Source organism: Melospiza georgiana, chromosome 1 (genome assembly GCF_028018845.1).
Source record: "Melospiza georgiana isolate bMelGeo1 chromosome 1, bMelGeo1.pri, whole genome shotgun sequence".
Taxonomy (NCBI): domain Eukaryota; kingdom Metazoa; phylum Chordata; class Aves; order Passeriformes; family Passerellidae; genus Melospiza; species Melospiza georgiana.
The window spans coordinates 83075675-83098169 of NC_080430.1; the positions used below are offsets into that span (position 1 = coordinate 83075675).

At 41.4% G+C, this 22495-nt stretch overlaps 1 protein-coding gene across 1 annotated transcript in view; it reads right to left on the minus strand.

Moving 5' to 3' along the window:
* Window positions 1–22162, minus strand: part of ANKRD33B (ankyrin repeat domain 33B) — a 44988-nt gene extending 22826 nt beyond the window's left edge. The window contains exon 1 of the mRNA XM_058026774.1: window positions 21722–22162. Within this exon, the coding sequence (XP_057882757.1) occupies window positions 21722–22162 (441 nt within the window). The remainder of the gene's footprint in view (window positions 1–21721) is intronic.
* Between the last annotated feature and the right edge of the window lie 333 nt (window positions 22163–22495).

Below are 22495 nucleotides of genomic sequence, written 5' to 3' on the forward strand. Positions count from 1 at the left end.
GTGAACAAGAACCAGCAGCAGCCACAACTAGCTTGGGCATATTTTAATGTTGAGATGCATGAGTTAGGTTATTTAATGTGATTCCATTAACATATATTTAAAAAAAAATAAAAACTGCTCAAAATGTTAGCAGATCTACACATTCATGCTCGATATCAATTCTGTTAAAATACTATATTATTTTTCAGTGACAGATGGGAAAGGATTAGGAATCTACTCATCAATCTGAAATTTCAGCAGGAAGAAGTTCCTTTGCTAGTCACAGCCAAATGACATGCAACAAAGCAACATACAGAATCAAGAAGTTTATATGGAAAGAGAGGAAACTGGGATCATTTTCCCACAGAGTGATAGTTGATGTGTGCAATCAGTCCAAAACAAAGCTTAGCAATGTAAGCAAGATCTCTGGTCAAAGCAGAACTAAACAAGGCATAATTTAGAGAAGGACTAAGTAAGGAAACTTCAGGGAAATACTGATTAATACAAATAACATATCCTTCAAATGAACTGGCAGGTCATCTAGTGGAGTTTACCATCATTATACATAAGATAAAAAGAAGTTATATCAAGATTCAATAACATGGCAAAACAGTCCAGAATTCCATTTGTGAGAAAGGATTCTGTGTTCTGTTTATGAGGTGCCTGGCTGCAAAGAACAGAAAGTAGTGTGAGAAAATGGCAGGCGAAGCAACACGAATTGTATCAGATTAAATGTCATATTTTAATTTTATTTAGACTGTCATATTGGGTACAACTAATAAATAGCAATAATCCCCGATAAATAGTGCAGCCTTTACTAATCCTAGCTTACCTGTTTGTACTGCACATAGTAACAAGTGTTAGTATTGTCAAATGTTAGTGCTGAGATTTCATAGTGTTGGTGGTAGTAACACAAGACCCACAGCAGCAAATTTATACAGTCCTCTATGTTTTGGCATCAGTGCTAAATGCAGGACATTCTGCCTTACAAAAAGCAAGAGGTCTGGCTTCAGAGAAGAATGTAAATGATGTACCGTGAGGGTGGTGGGGCACTGGAGCAGGCTGCCCAGAGAAGCTGCGGGTGCCCCACCCCTGGCAGTGTCAAGGCCAGGTCGGACGGGCCCTGAGCAGCCTCGTCTAGTGGAAGGTGTCCCTGCCCACTGCAGAGGGGCAGGAACCAAATGATCTTTAAGGCCTCTTCAAACCCAAAGCATTCTGTGATTCTGTAATTTATTTAATTAGGGGGTCCTGATATAAACCCTGAAGGCATTTCTACCACAAGTCTCATGTCTTAACTTCAAGGTGCTTTGAACATTAGCAACTCAAACCATTCACTGCAGAAGGCTGGGGAGGCAATTGGACAGACTCCTGCCAGCATCAGGGTCCTGCTAAAGCAAACGGTGAGTAGATTTTAATTTCATTTCTTTTTCTTTCTGACTTGATATGCAGCATTCACCAAGGCTCCCAATGGCTGGAAACCATTCTGTGCACAAGGATAATGTATTTCTGGGTGCTTAAATGAACAGTACCTTACTGTGCTTTGCTTGGAACAGCTGTTTCCAACTATTGATAGATTCAAAGCAGAAAAGTGCAGACTGCTTCCTCCTGAGACACCTGAGGCTTGGATCACCTGCTGCTTTGGCTATTTGCTGCACAGAGCTGCAGTGGGTTTGGGCATCGCTGGAAGAAGGAGTGCTTGTAATAAAGCTCAAACTGTACCTTTTGTGGATATGATTATATGTAAAACATTTTGGAGAGTCTCTCAATTGCCAGATTACTTCAAAATCCAATGTCAAAATTGTAGCCTTCCCTATCACAAGCATTTTGTTTACTCTGTTTTCAGAATGACTAAACCTCCTAAAAGGTAAACAAAGTGATAGTCAAAGCTGGGTCATCTAACAGCATAACCAAACCTGGTGTGACCTGTGTGCAGTGCACTCTCTCAGCACAAAAGACCTCTGGGAACATTCAGAAACAAGTTTAGATGTGAACTTCAGCTCCTGTGCCTGACAAACTCTGCTGTCAACTTCTCTCCTTGCCTTTAAATATATGTACACCTTCATACACACTTAGGATGAAAAGGAGAGTTTACATCATTTAAAAAGCATTTTGCAGGGCATTCAGAAGCCATGTGAAATGCATTGTGTACACTGACATAACTCTGTCAAAAAGAGCTCCCTTTGGCTTTAAAGTGTATGATTCAACTCCTCTCTGTGTTTAATAGATGCATTTTCCTTTTTGTTATGTTCTGTCAGATGCAGGCAGGTTGTAGCTGAGATCTGCTGCAAGAAGTTTAATAGAGTGTTTGAATGCATAGGGTTTTTTTCAGGAGACCTCTCACAAAATCTTCATAAAGATAAATTTTAACTTGACACCGAGCAAAAGATGAATGTACAACCTTTCACACCATCAGAATCTATCACTGTATCCAATCTGTCTCTTCTGTAAAGAATATTTTAAAGCCCCCAGAACATTTTCACTGTGAAAGTCTCTGAAATGACCAGTTATGAGCTTGCAAGCACCCTCTTGTGGCAGTAAGGTACTGCAGTTTTCTTTAGGAAAGACCTTCCCAAGAAGTTTCCCAAGTTTTCCTCCAACTTCTGTAAATTCATTTTGCAATTGTTCTTCTGTGAAATCACACCAGACCCAAACTTTGCAATGAAAGAGCCCAGGAGAAATTCTGTCCATCAGTGGCTAATCTGACACAGGGGGGAAAAACAAACCCAAAGCCCCAACCAACTAAAAAACCCCAAAACCAACCAAACAAAAGCCTTAAATCTGAAAGCTCTTTTTTCCTTAGAAGAAATCAACTTGATGAAGTAAAATACCCATCAGGGTGAAATCTCTTCCTTGCAGAGGCCGTATTCTCTCAAGAAGAGAAACTGTACACGCTTCTTATGACTCCAAAGAGGGGAAGTGAGCATACACTACACACAGTGCTGCATAATGAGGCAAGTAAAAAAAACTAGATGAGTTTTAAACTCCCTCCAACCCAACCTGCTGTATGATTCAGTAATACCACACACAATAGGGCCAGCCTATTTCCTCACCCTTTGATCCATGGAAGCTGCAAGAGCACTAGGAGCCCAGTCTCCGTATTAGAGTGCCATTTGACAATGAGTTTCATAATGGCATCAGTGGAAACGTAACACCCTCATTGTGTCTTCTTCCCAACTAATCCTGTGCTCCACCTCTTGAACTTCATTGCTTCCTTTTCTCTAGCACTTCTAATAATAACCTTCCCTCTTGATCTTGGATCTTCTAATAAGCTTATTGATCCTGAAATTGACCCGAATGGACCAGGAAAATGTGGCAAACTTTCTTCCCCAGTGAAAAAAAGACAGGGCAAAGGGAGCAGCTGCCCTTGCACAGCAGAAGGGCACAGGTGTCTCAGATGAGAGTATTAGTATTTCCCCTATAGGATTCACCTTACATCCTTCTCTCTGGCTGTGCTATCACATAGCAACAGCCAAAATCCTCTTTTCAAACAAGAGGATAACATGGTGACAACAACCTTGTTGTTCATGGAAATGCAAGGTTAATACTAATGCAGAAAGAACGGTATGTTGAAATATTACTGGTAGATATGAAAGGGATTCTCCACCTGGACCAAACATTGCTATTTTACTTCTATCAAGCAAAGGTCCCACTGATGGAATCTCACTATCTTGCCCTTCAGGTTATCATCAACTACTGCAAGTGACAATGGTTCTTTGGATGTCAAAGTGTCCAGGTTCTTAAAAGCCCTTTCCATTATGCTTTCCACAATGAAAAAGCTTCCTTCATCTCGGTTATGCTTCTGGTTTTACCTAGTCTAGTTTTCCACTGATTTATGCCCCTTCTTTTTCTTTCCCTAGCTCTAAAAAAGCAAAAAAAATTTTTTTTGTGTATAAATATAAAAAAGTCTCCTGCTTTTTATTAGAAAATAAGTGGTTTTGAGTAACAGATGCATCTGTGGTGAATGGATGGGACTGTTTTTCACTCAGAGACCTAAAGTGGATTTTTATATGTGTGGATTAGTGTCAACTCTTGTGATCCTAAAAGGTTGCAATCCTGTAATCCTACAATTCTACGGAATGCAGCTGCTGTGGAATATCACAGATGACCATGCTGGAGGCAAAAAAATGTATTTTTATAGGTATTATTCCTAGTATTCAGGTGTGTGAAACTTGGAGGAAAGCACCACAGTTCCTGACTTCATAGGAAGTTTTTTTGCTCTTTCCCACCTATGCATGGCTTATTAGTAGCACTCCACAAACTGCACTGAAACTGAGTATCCATAAAAAGAAGAAAAAAAAAAAAAAGGGAGAGAGAGAGAGAGAAAAAAAAAAGAGGCACTAATAATTATTTTTCTAAACACAATCTTGAAAAATTCACAGTTTCTGAATCCTGGAGATTTTAATTTCCGGGTGAAAGCACTAACTTCAAACAAAGTATGCAATTTTGCAGTAATGCATGGTTCACAAGCACTATAAATTTTATTCTCTTTTTTTTTTCATTTTTTATAGCTGTTAGAACCACTGGTGACTGTGATCACATTTTAAATTACAGCAGAACACATGACCTGTGTTTCAGTAAGACCTCTATTTTTTATGTAAATGTTCTTTGGTCAAGGTCAAACATGGTTGTGCTCTTGTGACTTACACCTATAACACTGGCTCTGTAATGTTCATGGCTGATTAGAGAGCAAGGACTCCTACTATAAAACCCATAAACCTACAATCCTGTCTATTTAAGTAATAAAGTAACTGATAGGCTGCACACAGCCACTGGAGAGGAAATCCAGCATGCCTCAGGCTTCTCATTAAGGAACGGTTCCTTCCTGAAGGTTTAGCATCACCCTGTGAAAAATACATCTATTTTAAGAAAAGGCAGAATTACAGTTTTGTAAGATCAGAGACTAGCACTTGGCTAAACCAAGAATGCTGCTGCTACTGGCTTGCAAGTCCTAGTGAATAGCTTCACATTAATTTAGTGATGTATTTAGGGAATAGGCTCATCCACCTTATTAATCTGAAAGAGGCTCAGCCTGGCGTTTTTTGTTTGAGAAAGCACACACTGTGACATGGAATCAATCTGTCCAGAGGGACATTTTTTCCTCTAGTAGCTCACTGGTTTTTTATACTCAACTTTTTAAAAATCATGAGTAATGTGGTTCAAAAGCAGGCTTGGGGTTTGCTGTTGGGTTTCATTTTTTTTTCCTTAAGTGGGCATTCCCATTTTAAATTTCCCTTTTATTATCTCAGTTGGCTAGATAAGGATTCACTGTAGCTGTAACAGCTAACAGGTATCAGGGTGTGAGTAGACAGCTCAAGAAAGATAAAAAATCATGTTCGGAATACCCAGGTGGGACACAGTAGCATCACCATCTTATCTGTCTCAAGGTAACTACAGTATTACAACTTGAGTTTAATAAGCAAGTACAGCACACGCTGGTACTGCATGTCCTTGCCTGGTGGCAAGAGCAGATTTAGTGTTCCCTCTTCTGTAGAGCCTGTGACCACCCTGTTTATCTCAGCTGAGTCTAGCTCCATGCAATGAAAGGCAGGAAAGATCTTCTTCCTCTGTGCTTGGATCTAAAAACTTAAATCTTCTAATGAATACACCCCATTCACCTAAGTAATAAAGAAATATAGGGAGTAATTGAACATTAACATACTATTGAATCTGAAGAAGACAGAATTAAATATCTGTGAAAAAAAGAGGGAGAAGCAATTTTACATTTATATTCAAATAGCTGGAATTTCTAGAGATCACTTGCCTTTGTTAAAACAGCTAAATCATTAATACAATACCTATACTTTATAAAGCAGTTTCAGTCAAGCAATCCAGAAACAGTTCTACTCCATAAAATTGGAGAATATTTAGATAAACTGTAACACAGACATTACTAAGACAGGAGTCCAGGAATTCATATAAGCAATCTGCTTTTTAATTTAGGGACCGATACCTATGGGAGAAATGGTAGACATTTAGAACACAGATTTCTCAACAAATGACCAGCTTTTCTGAAAAGAAGCACTCTACAAAAACCCAGCATGTATCAATCTGATGGAGGTTTCTCAGAGCAGTTTGCAGTGAGCTTGACAGATCTCTGTGTATCAGAGCAGCTGAATTACAAGAGTATTTGGGTATGTCAAGACTTTGCTTGACTGCAGGGTGGCATTTTTTGGATAGCAGCTCACTAATGAAAGCAGTATCTGAACACACTGCAGGACCTTCGAATGATGCTGCAGGCCCTGGAGCAAAGAAAAGATAGCTGGCTTATAGGAAATTTTCAGTGTGCAGGAGGAAAATAACACTCAGAATTACACAGAACATGCTGAGTTGGAAGGGACCCATCAGGAACATCAAGTACATCTCCTGGCCCTACACAGCACCATCCCCAAGAGTCACACTTGTGCCTGAGACAATTGTCCAAACGCTTCTTGAAATCTGTCAGGCTTTGTGCTGCGACCACTGCCCTGGGGAGCCTGTCCCAGTGCCCAAACACCCTCTGGGTGAAGAACCTTTGTCCATATATCCAACCTAAACCTCCCCTGACTCAGCTTTAGGCCATTCCCATGGGTCCTGTCACCGATCACCAGAGAGAAGAGATCAGTGTCTGTCTCTCCTCTCGTCCTCACAAGTAAGCTGTAACTGCAATGATTGGTTCGTTGACTTGTTCATTCAAATAGTAGAGGTGACTTGTAAAAACAATTTTCTTCATTTTTGTGGTGCCCAACTCCAAAGCTACGGAATTTCTTAAGACATGAGAAGAAGCACATTTGCTTTGAAGAAGTACTGCAAAGAAGATTCCATTATTATTTGTGCAATTTTTACATTTCATAATGCTGAAGAGCATGACAGAGAAGGAAACTCCTAGACCATTAGAAAAGCATGGAGTGGTTAGCAGTAAATAGGAATAATGAGAATAAAAAGCTGGAATGAAGAGGTATTTCTGTATTTAAAAGGAAGATAGTAAATGCTGGTGTAATTAACTATTTTATTATAAATTTGGTATTCTCTTACTAGAAATGTATGACAACATAAATTTTCAGCTGTGCAACATAATTGCATACACTGAACAAAACCCACTATGTACCTACTCCATAAAGAATAATAATATTTTTTCTAAAGTTAGCCCTTGTCCTTTTAGCAGTCACTCACAAGCCATACTCAAGAACAAACCAAGCAGTTTTAGAGGAGATGGAGGCAAAAACAGAAGATTCGCTTTTCTAGATTTGATTGATGATTGAATACATTCAACCATAATTAAGATGATAAATGGTAAATATTATGCCCAGATTTTTTTTTTTTTTTGACACTTGTTTCCATTTCATCACAACTGAGAATGTGGAGCACTAGCTGCTCTCCTTCACCAGCAGACCCTTAAGGAGCATCTGTAAATCCATCTATGCATGGCCTGAGGACAGTAAATCTCAGCAGCATTAAACCTCCCAGCTCCATGCACAGCTCCCCAGGCAGCCTCAGCCTTCCAGCCTGTTTGCTTAGACAGAGCCCCTACTAGAGCAGCTCAGCCACAGGAGCTTGTGAGGCAAACCAGCAGCACAGGCTGCTGCCAAATCTTGCTCCTCTCTTGCCCTGGGCATGGATACAGGGCTCAGCAGCAACAAACACTCTCCTTCCTTACCACCAAATCTACAAAGGTGCAGGTTCTTCAGCCCTAACCTCTAAAAGCAGAGGCACTGAGAGTTACACATTCTGCTCTTCATTTTTTAAATTCCTCTAATAAGCATTTTATCATCCAGTGCTGTCTCATTTCCTAGGTCCGATTCCCACCTTGTTCTTTGGCCAAAGAAATGCACAAATGATACTTTCAGTTCTGAAAAGGTGTGAGATTATATTCTAACTATGTAGGTTTCAAAGCCTCTAAGCCCTTTATTCCACAGAGAACATGCCACTTGGTACAGAAGGCCACCAGGCTCTGCCCAGCTGTACCAAATGAGAGCCAAAACCCCTCAGGTAGGAAACAGAGGTCAGATGAGATTGTGTCAGCTGCACAAAGCCAATGACTCGTACAGCAGTAAACTGAAGGGCATGTGTACCTTAATGACTTCAAAGACTTTTACAGGTTATGCTCCTTTCTGTTTTTGATTCAGGAGTGTCATGTCTCCCATCTAACCTTATAAAAAGTGTGTTCTAACCTATCCTATACAGCTGGATATTAGAAAGCACAGGGAGGAAATACCAAGATTTTGCCTCTACTGGAAGACTAACAACTTATAATCTCCTTCTCTTTTTAAATTCCTTGCTAAGAAAACTTGTACACCCAGATTTGAAAATTGTGAATTTTACAGCATTTTACTTTCTGTCTATCTTCATTCATATTACATTTTTATGGCATGAATAACCTCATCAATATGTGCCTTTCTGCATCATAGATCTCTGGCCTAAATATTTGCTGTAGGAATAATTCCTCATGTTTACTTAGACTTAGGATCTTTTCAGAGACTATATAATCAATTTCCTAAGTAATTACTGGTTTCTCCTTTCCCTGCTGCTAAAATTTTCATCACTCTTTCAAAATGCCTTGATCTGGAGGTTGGCTGTGAAGTTGTGAGTTTCCACTGGCTTTCACTAATAGTTCAATAGGAATTAAGGTCACTTAGGTTTGTGTAAAAAAGCTGCAGTGTACTAAAAGCAACAGGAAGGTTTGCTAAGATCTTCCTTTACTCACATCAATGAGAAAGGCAAATTTTTATGGAAAAGAAAAGAAATTGAATTAAAAAATAAGAATAAATATGGATTCGTTACAATTAACAGTTCATCTTTCTCATGACTTCAGAAGATACTGTTTGGGCTTTGTTTTCTTTTCTCTTATTTGAGGAGTGGAAGCTGACATGCTTAGAGTGTTTACAGTTACCAAATACTGCAATTTCTCATCCCAGATTTTCTGAGAACTCTATTATCTCCATTAGCTAAAGAGACCACAAAGTAGCAGTGGAAGAATGGCAAAACTTATGTTTTTCTCTCACAGTATTCAGACACCTAGAAGCAGTAGCAGAATATTTTTTAATGTTTTTCTCAGTATTTGGAGTTATTTTTCTATTTCTCTGACACAAAATGAGAGAATGCTACTTGGTAGTACAGAAATCTTTTAAAGACCAAATCTGGTCTTTTCATTTCTACCTGAAAATTATGGGCAGGCTGTCTCCTGCTCCCTTCAGAGTCTGACTCCTTCAATCTAACTCTGGAAAGAAACAAATAGTAGCACCTACCCAAAAAGAAGGCTAGTTGCAATTAACTGATTCTAACTAACATTGGTATCAAAACCCTACAGCCAAAAATCACCTTCTTCCCCTTAACATTTGTAAATCTTACGTTGGATTTTTGAATTTACTGTAGAATTTCTGTAAATAACATGGTTATACCAACTGATATTGCTTTGTAGCAATAATCCTGAAAGCTCAACCAATATAGGTAGACTTCAAGATCATGTATTTTGGAATGTTACTGGATGCAGTATCACCAGTAATGAAGTAGGATCATTCCAGATGCACTCCCTGAGGACCTTAAAATCTGAAAGGAAATAGCAGGATACAGCTCTGGGAAGAGAAGAAAGTTTGTGAAAGCAATGCTGACAATATTTGAATGTTTTTGTAAGGGTTTACAAATCACATGAACAATGCTCACTTGCCCTTTCCCCTGTGACTGATAAGCTGTCAAACTGTACAGGCTTTGCTCTAGTTCTTAGTTCCTTTAGGATACACACTAACAATTTAGTAATAAATCACAACTGATGAAGTCACTGTACTAGAAATAGAAATTACATGAGAAAGAGGAAAATACAGTATTTTTAGGCAAGTACTCAAAATCTAAACAGGGTAACTAAGCACTATTTTAAAAACCTCTTCCCCAGAGGAATGTGTTTTGTGGATGGCAGGGAGTAAACAGAAAAAAGGGCCAATACACACATTAAACTCACAACTGCAATTACTACAGTTACTATTTTACATTACAGAAAAACCAGCACTGATTTTTTTTTTTGTTAATTCTCAAAACAATTAATTTATTTTTATAAATTCTCAAAGCATGAATTCGGATATATTTGACCTAAATTTTCAAACTCTGCAGGCAGACAGATAAATGACAGTAGGCTAGCTCACCAAGGATATTCATTACAAGATTGTGAACAAGATTGTGCTCCCCTGCTCACCCAGCTTGGGAAGTGTTCAGACAGAATGTCTGTGTTGCCCTCTAAGCAGTGCAGCCTGAAGCCACCAGCCCTCAGCTCACTCTGCTGGGGAGATGTCCCTCAGTGACACATGCACAGCAGGTAAACAAAGGGGATTTGCACATGACTAGTGAGTACCTGTGAATGTGGCCTGGTGAGCAGGTGAGGCAGGGCATGGTCCCCGGTCCCAGCAGACACAGCAGCTGGCACCTGAGCTGGAAGCTGCAGGGTGAGAGTGTCCCTGTGGGTTCAGTGCCTGTGCCCTGGGCACCCTGCTCCTGCACCGCCATGGCCTGCCCTGGAGTCACTCTTCTTTCCACTGCCACTAAAGGAACCCCTGTGATTTTTAAAACCCTTCCTCTCTGTGGTATCTTCATCCATATCACACATATCCATGATATTCAGTCGGCAGTGTTGATCTGTTTCTCCCCATGGTTACTGTCTGTGCATCCCCTGCAGGAGGGAGTTCCTACTGATCTAGCATCAGGTACTGAAGCTCCAAAGAGAGATCACAGCACTTTCTGCTGACACCTGATAGCTGAGGGGTTTCATAATTTTAACAACAGCAGAAAAGAGAGTGGTGAGATATGAGAAACAGCATTACCTTACTTGAAACCTCCATGCTAGGCTTTTTTTCCCTCATTTGGCTTCAGATCCTAAGAGGATGGTAAATGCATTTGTGAACATTGCCATAGATGTATACCTGAATACCTCAGCTCTGCCTGCACCCATCTGTGAATGGAGCCTCTGCTCATAAATCAGCTGTGCTGACTGTAATAAGCATAAACTAGGTCAAGCTAAAAACGCCCACAGAAAGAAAAAATGGCAATAGCAAGTAAGAGACATTTCATAATCTCTTGCCTTAGAAGAAAATAATTTGGGTGATTAATTTTAAGAGAAAGTTTGACATTTTTTCACCATCTCTTTTTCTTTTTTCTTTTTTTTTTTTTTTTGGTTCTGGGCTGCTGATATCAGAATCATAGGATCAATAAGGCTGGGAAAGACATCCAAGATCATGAAATGCAGCCTTCAATGGAATGCCAGCATGCTCACTAAGCCACACTGAGAAGTGCCACATCTACTCATTATTCAACATTTGCAGGCATGGTGACCACACCACTTCCCTGAACAACCTGTTCCAACACTTAATCACAGAATGACACAGAAACACACAGAATAAGCTGGCTTGGAAGGGACCCATCAGGATCACAAAGTCCAACTCCTGGCCCTAGGCAGGTCACCCCAAGAATCACACCTTGTCCCTCAGACAACTGTCCAAAGGTTTCTTGAACACTGTAAGACTTGGTGCTGTGACCATTTCCCTGGGGAGCTTGTCCCAGTGCTCAGACACCCTCTGGGTGAAAAACCCTTTTCTAATATCCAATCTAAACCTCCCCTGACTCAGCTTCAGGCCATTCTCTGGGTCCTGTCACTGTTACCACACAGCAGAGATCACTGCCTGCCTCTCCTCTTCCTCTCACAAAGCTGTAACTGCAATGAGGTCTCCTCTAAGTCTCCCTTTCTCCAGGCTGAAAAAACCAAGTGATTTCTGCAGCTCCTCACACAGATTCCTCTTTTAACCACTGTTTTGGTGAAAAAATTTTTTTTTAGTACCCAACCTGAACTTCCCCTGACACAACCTGAGGCCATTTGCCCTTGTCCTGTCACTTGTTATTTGGGAGAAAGAGGACGACCCCCACCCTACCACAATCTCCTATCAGGTGCTTTAGAAACTTACTGCTTCTAAAATGTTTAACTTGAGTATTCAATATTTCAATATTTGCTTCATGTATCCACATATATGTAAAGGATCTTACAGACTTCATGGGAACTTTTATGAAGATAAGTATTGTAAATTCACTGACACGTCTGACTTCAATAAACACACTATTTTAATTCAAGTAAGGAATTAAAAAGATTAGCATGTATCAAGTACTCAGTTCCAGTTCCTATTCCACAGGCAGTTCTGCTCATGGATATCTTCGCAATTGGAGCATCCTTGTTGCATCCTCACAAGAGGAAGAATTTTCTGGACTGTAAAATTCCTGCAGACCATACAGCATCAGTGCAGTAAAACAAAAGAAAGCACAGCCACAAATAGGTGGCAAGGAAGGTTCAGTCCCCCCCCCCCCCACATAAATGACAGCAGGACTCAGCACAGTTTGGCCTGTCCCACTGACTGGTGATGGCAGGAGGTTGAGGGGGATCCCAGAACCACCAGAGCTCCTTCACACAGCCTCTGCTTGCAGGCTGTGGCACAGCCTCTGCCTGGGAGATTGCCCCCGTCCCTGGGGTACAAGAAAGAGGCTTTCACTCCATTCCCAGAGTCCTTGACATTGTTTCTTCCCTGTCAGCCATGAATGGTTTCCCTCCCCCCTCAAACCACTGGCAAGGCTATTCCTCCAGGAACCCTGTGTGTTTTATTCCAGGCTGGCAGCTCTGCATGGGGAGCTCAGCTGAAGCAGTGTAGCAGAGCAGTGTCTCTGACACAGTCATGCTGTCCATGGACTCACCTAACACAGCAGTGAGCCTGCAAAGTGCCTGTAGGACAGCAGAGAAAACAACCTTTTTCTTCCCAGACACAGGTTTCCTCTGGCTGGCATTGTTCCATGCTTCCAGGCATTTACAGCTTGTCTCAGTGGAACCAGAAGACTTCTCTACTATGTTTATATTTTTACTAGCTCAGAAGGGCTCTTATATTTCATTAGTGTTTGAAGTCTAAACACTTCTATTGCATTAGTGTTTGTGGTATTTCACTAATACTTGTACTTAATTTTGCAGAACTGGCAAATGTGTGTTAGACTACATTCTTTGTCTAACAAGTTATTGCTACTTCATTCTTTTTAGAGAAAATCTGCAGAAAACTCTGTAGAAAGAAAAGTATTTTAAATTAACTCCTTTGTTGAACTGAGCTTTGACTCTGCCTTCTCTTGGATCCTTTATCAAACTCGTGTGATACTTGCAGATACACAGAAGTACCTCACCACCTTTCAAAGAAACTCTTCCTTTCCTTTCATCCACACTTAAAGACACTTTTATGAATACATGGATACCCTTCCTGTGTTTCTCAATCAAATGCTAAACAGTTGAGCTGAGCCTTGTTACTATTAGCTCCAAATAGCAAGATATCTAGGTTTTGTAAAGAAGAAAAAAGAAAGAAAAGAAGCCAAATACCGCCTGAAAGGCTCTTTTTATGAACAGATTGAATATGTCCCATTATCTGCTACTTTTGAACTTCAGAAAACTAATAACAATGGATTCTGCATAAGCTTCCCTCCTATAGTAATAGAAACAAAACTTCAAAACTTCTCCATGAGCCCAGTTCTGAGCTCTGGTGGCTGCTGGCAGCATCTCTTGTTGCCAGCAGTTGGTCTGTCCACACACAAGCTGTCCCAAAGATGAGGCCTCATGTACTGAGAGGCAGAAGACAAAAAAAAATCCCCAACCCTCACATGTGAGAGGATATTACAGGCTCAGGCTCAGAACATTGTACATCCGAAACGTGTGAACCGACAAAAGCCTTACCGTGAGTCATTCCCATTCTGCATCATCCTGCTTTCAAATTGCTCCCCATGGAATTTAACAGACATGATAGCAAATAATAGAATTGAAAACTGGGAACTATTTCCACATAGTGGGCTTTTCCCACAGTGGATACAATTTGAATTGCTAATTCACTGCCAGATGTGCAACCACAGACACTCTGACAACAATCCTCTTCCTACAGTACTTGATTATTTCTTCTTGTGACTCACTGAGGATTATATCAGGATTATATACAGGATTATATCTAGCCCAGGTTGGAGGGTTTCCATTTTTGTATTTAATTAAAGAACGGTCAGAAACAGGTAAATTCAAACTGATGTGGCATAATATTTAAAATCATTTAAAAGGGTAATCTTCTGAGAGAAACTTTATTTATGAAAACATTAAAAGTGAACTCCTGTCTCAAATAAGGCCTGTGGGAATTCTTCATTGCTTTCACATTCTCCAGAGATTTTCTATTCTATTTTAAAAAAATCTACCAGCAGTTTTTAGCAACGTTGCCATTAGTTTTTAGTACAATTCTACCTCATTCCCAAAAGATAAACCTAATTCCACAGTGTAATGATAGATGATACAGAAAGAACATGCAGGAAAATTCTCAGCAGGCAAGACAGCACTTAGATAAATTGCTAACCCCTCCCCCCCAACCTCAGCCAAAACAGAATAATTTGTCCAAAATAAGTACAAGCACTGGAAAAGATATGGAAATTAATGACCAGAATTCCAGTTTGGGAAAAACTGCAGCATCTTATGATCTATGTTATCCTACTTGAAAGCCATCTTTCCATATCTGAAATAAGTATGTGCAAATAGGTATTTTACCAGTTTTAGTACCAGCATAGTTAATGATTTCCAAAACACCGTAACGCAACAAGTGATGCCAGTTTGGGCGTTTGAGCTCAAAAGCCTAAAATCAAATGATGAATGAGGAGAACAGACTGGGATTGTGGGAAAATGCAGGCCAGGTGCTGGCTGTGTCCACACCAGAGATGCTAACCCTGCACAGGGTAGATGTGAGCTGAGCTGCAAGGGTGCTCTTGTGCCAGAGATGGTTTCCTTTGGCGATGCACACACACACCCATGCTCATCTAGGCAGTATTTTCTATACGTAAAGGTGCTTACATCTTTCAAGTCTACCTTTATTTCAAAACTAACAGTGAATTTTAGTTGGTGATCATGTATCAACTTCTCTTTAGAGGAAGAAAAATGTGTTTTAATGAAATATAATTTTACATAAACTTGATATACATTTGGCTCCTCTGGTGGGAAGCAATCAATCCCTGTAAAGTCATACAAGAGTTACCTACTCATCTCCTCTGTGAAGTTGAAGTACTATCAAAATATAGAAGTATTACAGTAAAACACCTGATTTTTGTGGGTCTCTGTCAGACAGTGATATTTTCCAGAATGTATAATGGAGTTTTGGGGATTTTATCTTTCTATTTCTTCTTGAGCAGTAGATCCAATTAGATGTTTTGATTGCTTGTACTCCTCATTCAACTTTTTTTAGTTTCAACTTATTGTCATATTTTATATTCCCAAGCATAAACACAAGAGTGTGTGACTAAAATTAAGATGATGGCAAGTGGTTTCTGTGCCACACACAAAAGGGAACATTAATGCCTCTTTCAAAACCCTTTTGGAAATGTCCCCTGAAACCCAGCACCAAGGCAGACTGAGTGAAAGACAACCAAGTCTCACACCTCTGAAAAGGGAACTCCCTGATGAGGGGCTGACATCCCTGTCCCTGCCTTTCCATCTGTTGATACTGACTCAGGAGCCTCCAAGAGCCACAGCCCAGATCACCGCTTCCACCACCAGGCAGCTTTGAATCTGGTGTCTGAGACAGGAACATTTTTTATTTCTTCCTCAGAGCCCTTGCCTTGAGACCTAAAGCCTTGATAAATCGGGGTACCACTGTTGCCTTACTGGCACTTAGCTTGGAGCTGAAGAATTTGGGAATATTGGGGCTTTTGGACCACTTTCTTTCCCAGCAGATTTGAAGTCCAGTACCTCCTATAAGCTACTGAACTCAACAGGAACCCATTTTTTTAGAGCAATCAGATGTTTTGTAGCAGTGCTCTCTGCCTCAACTTCCTATGATTCCTCAATAAATTTTCCCCAAGGAATCTTTGGAAGCTTTACAAAAGGAAATTAGTGCCAATATTCCTTCTTGAGCAATTCCTCTATTAGAACATAAATTTGAATTTCCTAATGGATTGAAGGCATTAGCAGTGTCAATTTATGCACTGTGAAATAAAGCGTTACTATTCTTCTAGGAAAAGGCAGGAAGGCACCCCAAAGTCCCATGTGTTATGGACGTGTTATGCTAAAAACACATTATATGTCTGTCATAATTACTGATGAAAGCTGTCCAGGACAACCAGTCTTGTTAGGCTACCATGGGATTTTAAATGCAGCTGTATTTTTAAATATCTGCAGCCAATTTGTGCTCAGATGGGTAACCAGGATCATCCCTGCACCTCTGAGGAGCCCTGCAAGCCACACACTTGATTTAAGACACTAACATGAAACATTGCTTAAAGCAGAACAGAAGATTGATGTGACCTTTACTCCTGTACACTGTCAGACTAAAAACACTTCTCCTGTTCCATACACTTCCCATTAAGCAATTTGTCAAAATTCTTCAAGGAAGCTACTCTTCATCTGGTTTCTCTAGAAGCTGAAACTATCACTTGAAAGTAGATTAAACTTGCACAACTTTCTCATCTGGTCTCCAAATCTGTATTTGTCCATTCCAGTAGGACCTACATCTATTAGCTAATGCTGCTTTTGACACTAAGTACAAATTATGTCATATTACCTGTCAGCTCCATGAAGGACACAGCCTGCTCTCACCATGCATTTCCAGCAGTGCACTAAAGACCTGCATTGCCATGCTTTAATTCTACACACCCTCAGGGTCCTTATTAATTGTTCTCTTTAATCTATAGAAATTATCTTCTGTGCACATACTTTTTCTCCAGTAAAGTTACTTTAAAGGATTATTTTTTGTGCCAGGTTTACATAGGCATTAGTCACCTAACAGTGCAGATGAATACAGAGGAGAGGAGGCAGACAGCTAACCTGCCCACGCTCTTCTGATAATGCCTCTGAGTGCCTACCTGCATCAGTCTGGTTCGTGCTCTTTGGTTAGCTTACCAAATTCCCTCTTAGCCAGCTCACTTCATATTTTCCGTGCTTTGTCTACTCCTTTCTGATGGCTAACCTTGAGCTGTAATTACTGTATTAGAAGAATTCCCCCCTTTTTTGACATCTATAATTCTTTGCTCACTTCCTTTTTAAGCACTAACATGTATTTCCAGGGACATTTTTTACTGCATTTGAGGATTTCTGTACTTTTTAAAGGATTTAAATTATATTACTTTTGTTGTCTTTTTAAAAGTACTTTCACTCCAAAAAATTCCCTTTCATGGTTTAGTGTCATGATGTTAAGTTTCAATACAATTGTTTCCATGAGAATGCCCTGTATAAGATAATATGAAGGAATTGAAGCTGTCTATGAAAATAATAATGAAAAAAATATTCTAAGCACTGTAGGAGATTATGTTCTTAAAATCCTTTGTCTGACATGGGTTAACTTGGGTTAGCTATGTGCCATGAAAACTGAAAAGCAACATGTGACAGGGGAACTTCATCCCTTACCAGAAAATATTAGGCTCCTGATTTTTTATTTTTACAAGTTAACATTCTGAAGATTAAAAAAAAATATATATATATATAAATATAAAACGAGTTAATGGAGTGTTACACAAGCTCTGGTACTTTTTGTGATACATGACTTTTTAGAAAAGCCTCATCCAAGACAAAGTTCCCTCACCCAGAAAGTGGGAATCGAACCACTGGCTCCCTGTACTTCACAATCCATTGCAATTTCAGAAGGCCAGCCCTTTGGCAAGGACAAATTCAGGCGTCAGCCTGAATCCTGGAGGATTCACTGTGCATTGCTCTGAGAAAAATTCTGAAGGGCAATGCTCCCTAAATTGGGTGAGTTTCCCAAAGCAGTTTCACTGTGGCAGCGCAGAGCCTGAGGAGCAGCCTGCACCAGCGGGAAAGGAGAACATGACAGGTCTGATGCCTTGGATACTGTCATGGACCCAGTGAGGAAACCAGGTGAGTGATGCCACTCCAAAACATCCACTCACAGTGTGCAGTGCACAAACACGCCTAGGCTGCACTCAGAGAAACATTCCCACAGTTATGTCCATAGCTGTCTATGGAACTGGACAAAAGACTCAAAAAAAAAAAAAAAAAGAATAACTGAAAAATACTACAACAGAATATTCTAATATTCTTGCTAATATGGGCTATACCACATGTAAGATCAGCACAAAATCTTTCTGTGGATCAGCTGCAGTGATTATTTTCAACCTGGCAAGGGAACGTTCTTTGCCTTCTCTCTCCCCCATCTCTTAATGCTTTCTCTATTGTCATGGCAAATTTCTAAATTTGCTTGTATTCTGCAGTTAGGTAACACCAGATTTTGAAACTCTGTCTTTCTAAGTATACATATTTATAAACCTGGTCGCCAGGCAAAATTTGATATTAAGTGATGTTAAAATGATGAGATAAAAATATCTGAAATTCTAGAAATTTGGCTAGTGAGGAAGGAGAACCAGATCCCATGTGGTAAGGTGAAAAGTAGCACCATTAGCCAGGTGATACTAGGGTCTCAGTCAGGTCAGGAAGTTTCACCAGACCCATGATTTTATTTTCCCTTGTGTATTTTTGAATCCCTCTTTACTGCTAGGATAAACAAACACACACTGAAGAATGAGAGGTCACCCTGCACAATGTACAATTTGTATATTCTTTGCTGTCATCGTTATTTTCCAAATATTTCACTGTTAGTTTGGGTCAGGAGAGGAAATGAGCAGTACCGATCCAGTCTTTCCTAAAATTCCATGGGCAGCCAGCGGTGCAAGAGAAGATGAGGGGATCAGCCACTTGGGGATCCTCTGCAGTCGATGATATAGAAACTGCTTTTGTCTTGACAGTAATGAAAAGAAGACAGGGAAGGTGCAGATCTTCAGGCTACATGTGGTGACTAATAAATCAGATGTTGTGGAGTCTGGTTTACTGCAGGAAGGTGGATTTAATGAAGACTTGTGCCTGGCAGGAGGTTCTGCAGCTCACAAACAGTGTGCAGGGAAAACACTCTTCTGGAGAAATGACACAAAAAGGCACTACCCAAGCTTGGGAAATTGACTCTAAAGAGACAATTGATGTATTTTGGCACAAAGGGTGCAGGAAAATAAGTAAGAGTACCTCTGGATCCTAGCAATTCCTGGAGAACTGCTTCTACATCTTACATTTATACACTTACACTTCAGGAACAAGGTAAAACATTAAAAACAAAGCAGGCTCATTGTGCCCAGTTTAGGGCATTTGGAAGTTATTTCATGTTACATTTTGTGAGCTGATTTTATTTACTTTCAGAATCAAAGTATATAGTGTTGTCTTACTACAATATCTTGTTACTTGTTTTGTCTGTTTTGAAGAAAACTTGATTTTGAAATTGTGAAAATAGACTGTAATGTACCTACATACCTGAGGTTATCAGATCAGGATGGCGAAAATAGTTAATATCCTCAGATGGACAGCCCTCCCCTTCACCACCCCACTTCTCAAAAAGCAAGTTATTCTTCATTCTCTACCCTGTCACATGAAAAAGAAATTAAAACTTTGAAGACACAAAAGTCTAGCTTATTTGGTCACAGTGTGGAGCAAAAAAGAAGAGAAAAAAAGTTAAAAAAAGAAAGGTAAAAATATTTTAAAACAAGAAAAAAATAGAGCTTCCTAACAAATGCATACAAGATAACATTGTAGAAAAAATATTATCCTGTCAAAAGAAGATGCTGAAAGCCAATAATAGTTTTAGTTTCACCAACTAAAAAACTTCATGAGAACAACAGGTACGTGTAAATTGTTCTGTTACTTTGTGGCAGCAAAATTGTCTTGTTCCTGAATAATATCCAATGATTTTATAATGAAATTCAAGAGAAAAAAAAATCCGCAGAAAGGGCAATAAAAGGCCTGTGTGAAATTTCCATCTGTTAGGTAAAGTTCTCTAAAAAAGGTGAATTTCCTTTGCAAAATAACGAGAATTTGCCTCTATACCTCGGAGCAGGAGTCACACCTGAAGTTTCTGCTTCCTAGTCAAAAGATTTCTCCCACCCCCTTCCCATCTCAGGAAAAGAACAAGTGTCCTGCTCTGAGTGTCCTGTACTGCTGTGACTGGGGCTCTTCTGTGAGGAAGGCAGAGAGAAAGTGAACTCATGTCTACCATATCATTCCTGTAGCTTCACAAGTTGCTGAATTCCAGAACCTTTTCCTTTGTATTCATAAAAAAAATGAAGAAAACAGAATTTTATGCCAATTTTTAATTTCAGGTCAAATTGAATATTTGCCTAAGTAGATATTCTTTTTGTTTTGTTTTGTTGGGTTTTGGCTTTTTGCAGTACGAACAAAGAAAATAAACTTTCGGATTCAAACTAAAATTTTGTCTCTTTTCTCTGGAGCTGAAGAGATAAAGAACACCTTGCTTTTTTGGGAGGAGGATAGTGAAGGGAAGGCTGTCCAAAGAGGAGAATTTGCTGCTTTCACAACCCTGATCTGATCACCTTTGCCAGAAGAGCAGCTGCAGGATGAGGGCTGATGCTTGTGCTGAGCTCTGTCATTCCTGTTGACTGAGGTCTGCAGAACCCCAGATCATCTTATCCTGGCCTAGGCAGAAGAGTTGATGTAAATTATTTCTGTCCTTTCTTGCTCATTCCCACCTTCACACCATAGGTTGCTTCTCCCTCAGATGTGTTAATATGACCTTTTGTCTTTTTAAGAAATTTACAATAAGTCTGATCACTGAAAATCTGTATTAAAATCAATCCTTTGGAGAAGAAGTAAAGATTATTTTTTAGCAAAAATCCTAGAAGTACATATATCTAAGCCACAAGAAAAGTTCCTCTCCAGACAGAACCAAACACAAATCATGGCATTCCTTTTGACATAAAGACAACTTATGTTGCCAGAATGTGCAAGTTACTTGCCCAATAATACAGGTTTCCTTTCAAAACACTGCTGTCACATATTAGTCACAGAATTGTTTTTGCAGATTGTTCATGCAAAATAACTTGTTTAAAACAAACTGTAGTAATATTGCTAATCTTCAATATTGCTGTTCAAATGTCCCAGAAACTCATTAGCCAGAAAATCTTTCCCAAGTTTTCACTTTCTGATTTAGAGGAGTACACTTCTGCCTCTGCAATTAACTGAGCAACAGGAAAAAACAGAGCCACAAAACTTGTAGTGATACAAGCCCCAAAAATAGACCATCAGCCACAAAATAAATACAAGGAGAACTCTGAAAAATGCTGATTTTAACACAGGAACACCCTGAACCCTGCTTGGCAGTCTAGGAACCAGGAACAAGCTTATGTTTTTGAGGGAGCTAAAAAAAAAAAAAAAAAAAAAAAAAAAAAAACCTAATATAAAAAGGGGGGAAAATGAAAAAAAAAATTAGCAGCAGTTCAAAATTTCAAGGTGAATATCATTAAGTATACTGCAGGGGATGAACAGCCCAGAAAAGAGGAGGGTTTTTTGATGCTGAACACAACCATTACCAGCGATGCCCCTCTCTGTCCTCAATAAACAGAGGGAAAACAAGACAATTCAAAACTGATAGCGGGAAAACCGGAATCTCTACCTCCGTCTCATCCCATAAACCGGACCCTTCCTTAGCCGAAGGCGGAAAGTCAGGGCTGTAAAGTCACACCCATCTCTGCCCTTCGCTGCCGGGGGTCCCGTTCCCCGCGGGGCTGCAGGGCAGCACCCCAGGAGGCGGGAGGGGCGGCACTCAGCCCCGGCTCGGCCGCTGCCCCGGCACGGCTCGGCTCGGCACGGCTCGGCTCGGCGCTGGGGGCGGAGGCGGCAGCCGAGCCGCGCTGCCCCGGGCAGGGTGCGGGGCTGCGGGGCGGCGGGCGCTGCTCAGGGCTCACTCACCCTGCGGTTGCGGTCGGCCTCCCGCACCTCCTCCTCCTGGGGGCCCTGGCGGATGAGCGCCTTCAGCACGATGCTGTTGTTGGTGCAGCAGGCTCGGAAGAGGCTGAGCGCCTCGGGGCTGTCGCGCTCGTCCCCTTCCAGGGACCAGATGTCCTCGTCGTCGTCGTCCAGCCCCCTAGGAGGGTAGAAGGAGTCGTCCGAGGCGATGCTGCAGGTGTCGGGCAGCTCGGAGAAGTCCTCGTACTCCTCGCAATCCTCCTCCTCCTCCTCCACCTCCTTCTCCTCTTCCTCCTCTTCGTCCGGCTCCTCGGCGGCAGCCTCCGCCGCCCCCTGCTCGGGGCTGCTCTCCGCCCCGGCGCCGGGCATCTCCTTGGCGGCAGCGGGCGCGGGGCAGACGCGCTCCCCGGGCAGCTGCTCGCCGTGCCCGGACAGCAGCACCATGCCCGGGCCCCGCGGGGCGCTCAGGGCGCCCGGCAGCCGCGACTCTGCCTCGCCGGGCCCGGCTGCCGCTGCCCCCTCACGCAAGGGTCAGCCCCCTCCCGCGGGCGGCCCCGCGGCAGCCCGGCCGCCCCCCGGGCCGGGGCATGCCGCCGCCTGAGGGGAGGCTCCGGCTCCGCGGGGGCCGCTCTCCGCCGCCGGCCCGGCCCGGGGGAGCTGCCGCCGCCGTGAGGAGCGGGGAGAGGCTGCGGGCGGGCAGGGCGGCTCTGGGGAGCGCAGGCACTTGTCGAACTGCCGGCCCGTAATCCGCTCAGCATCGCTGTGCGGAGATTGGCG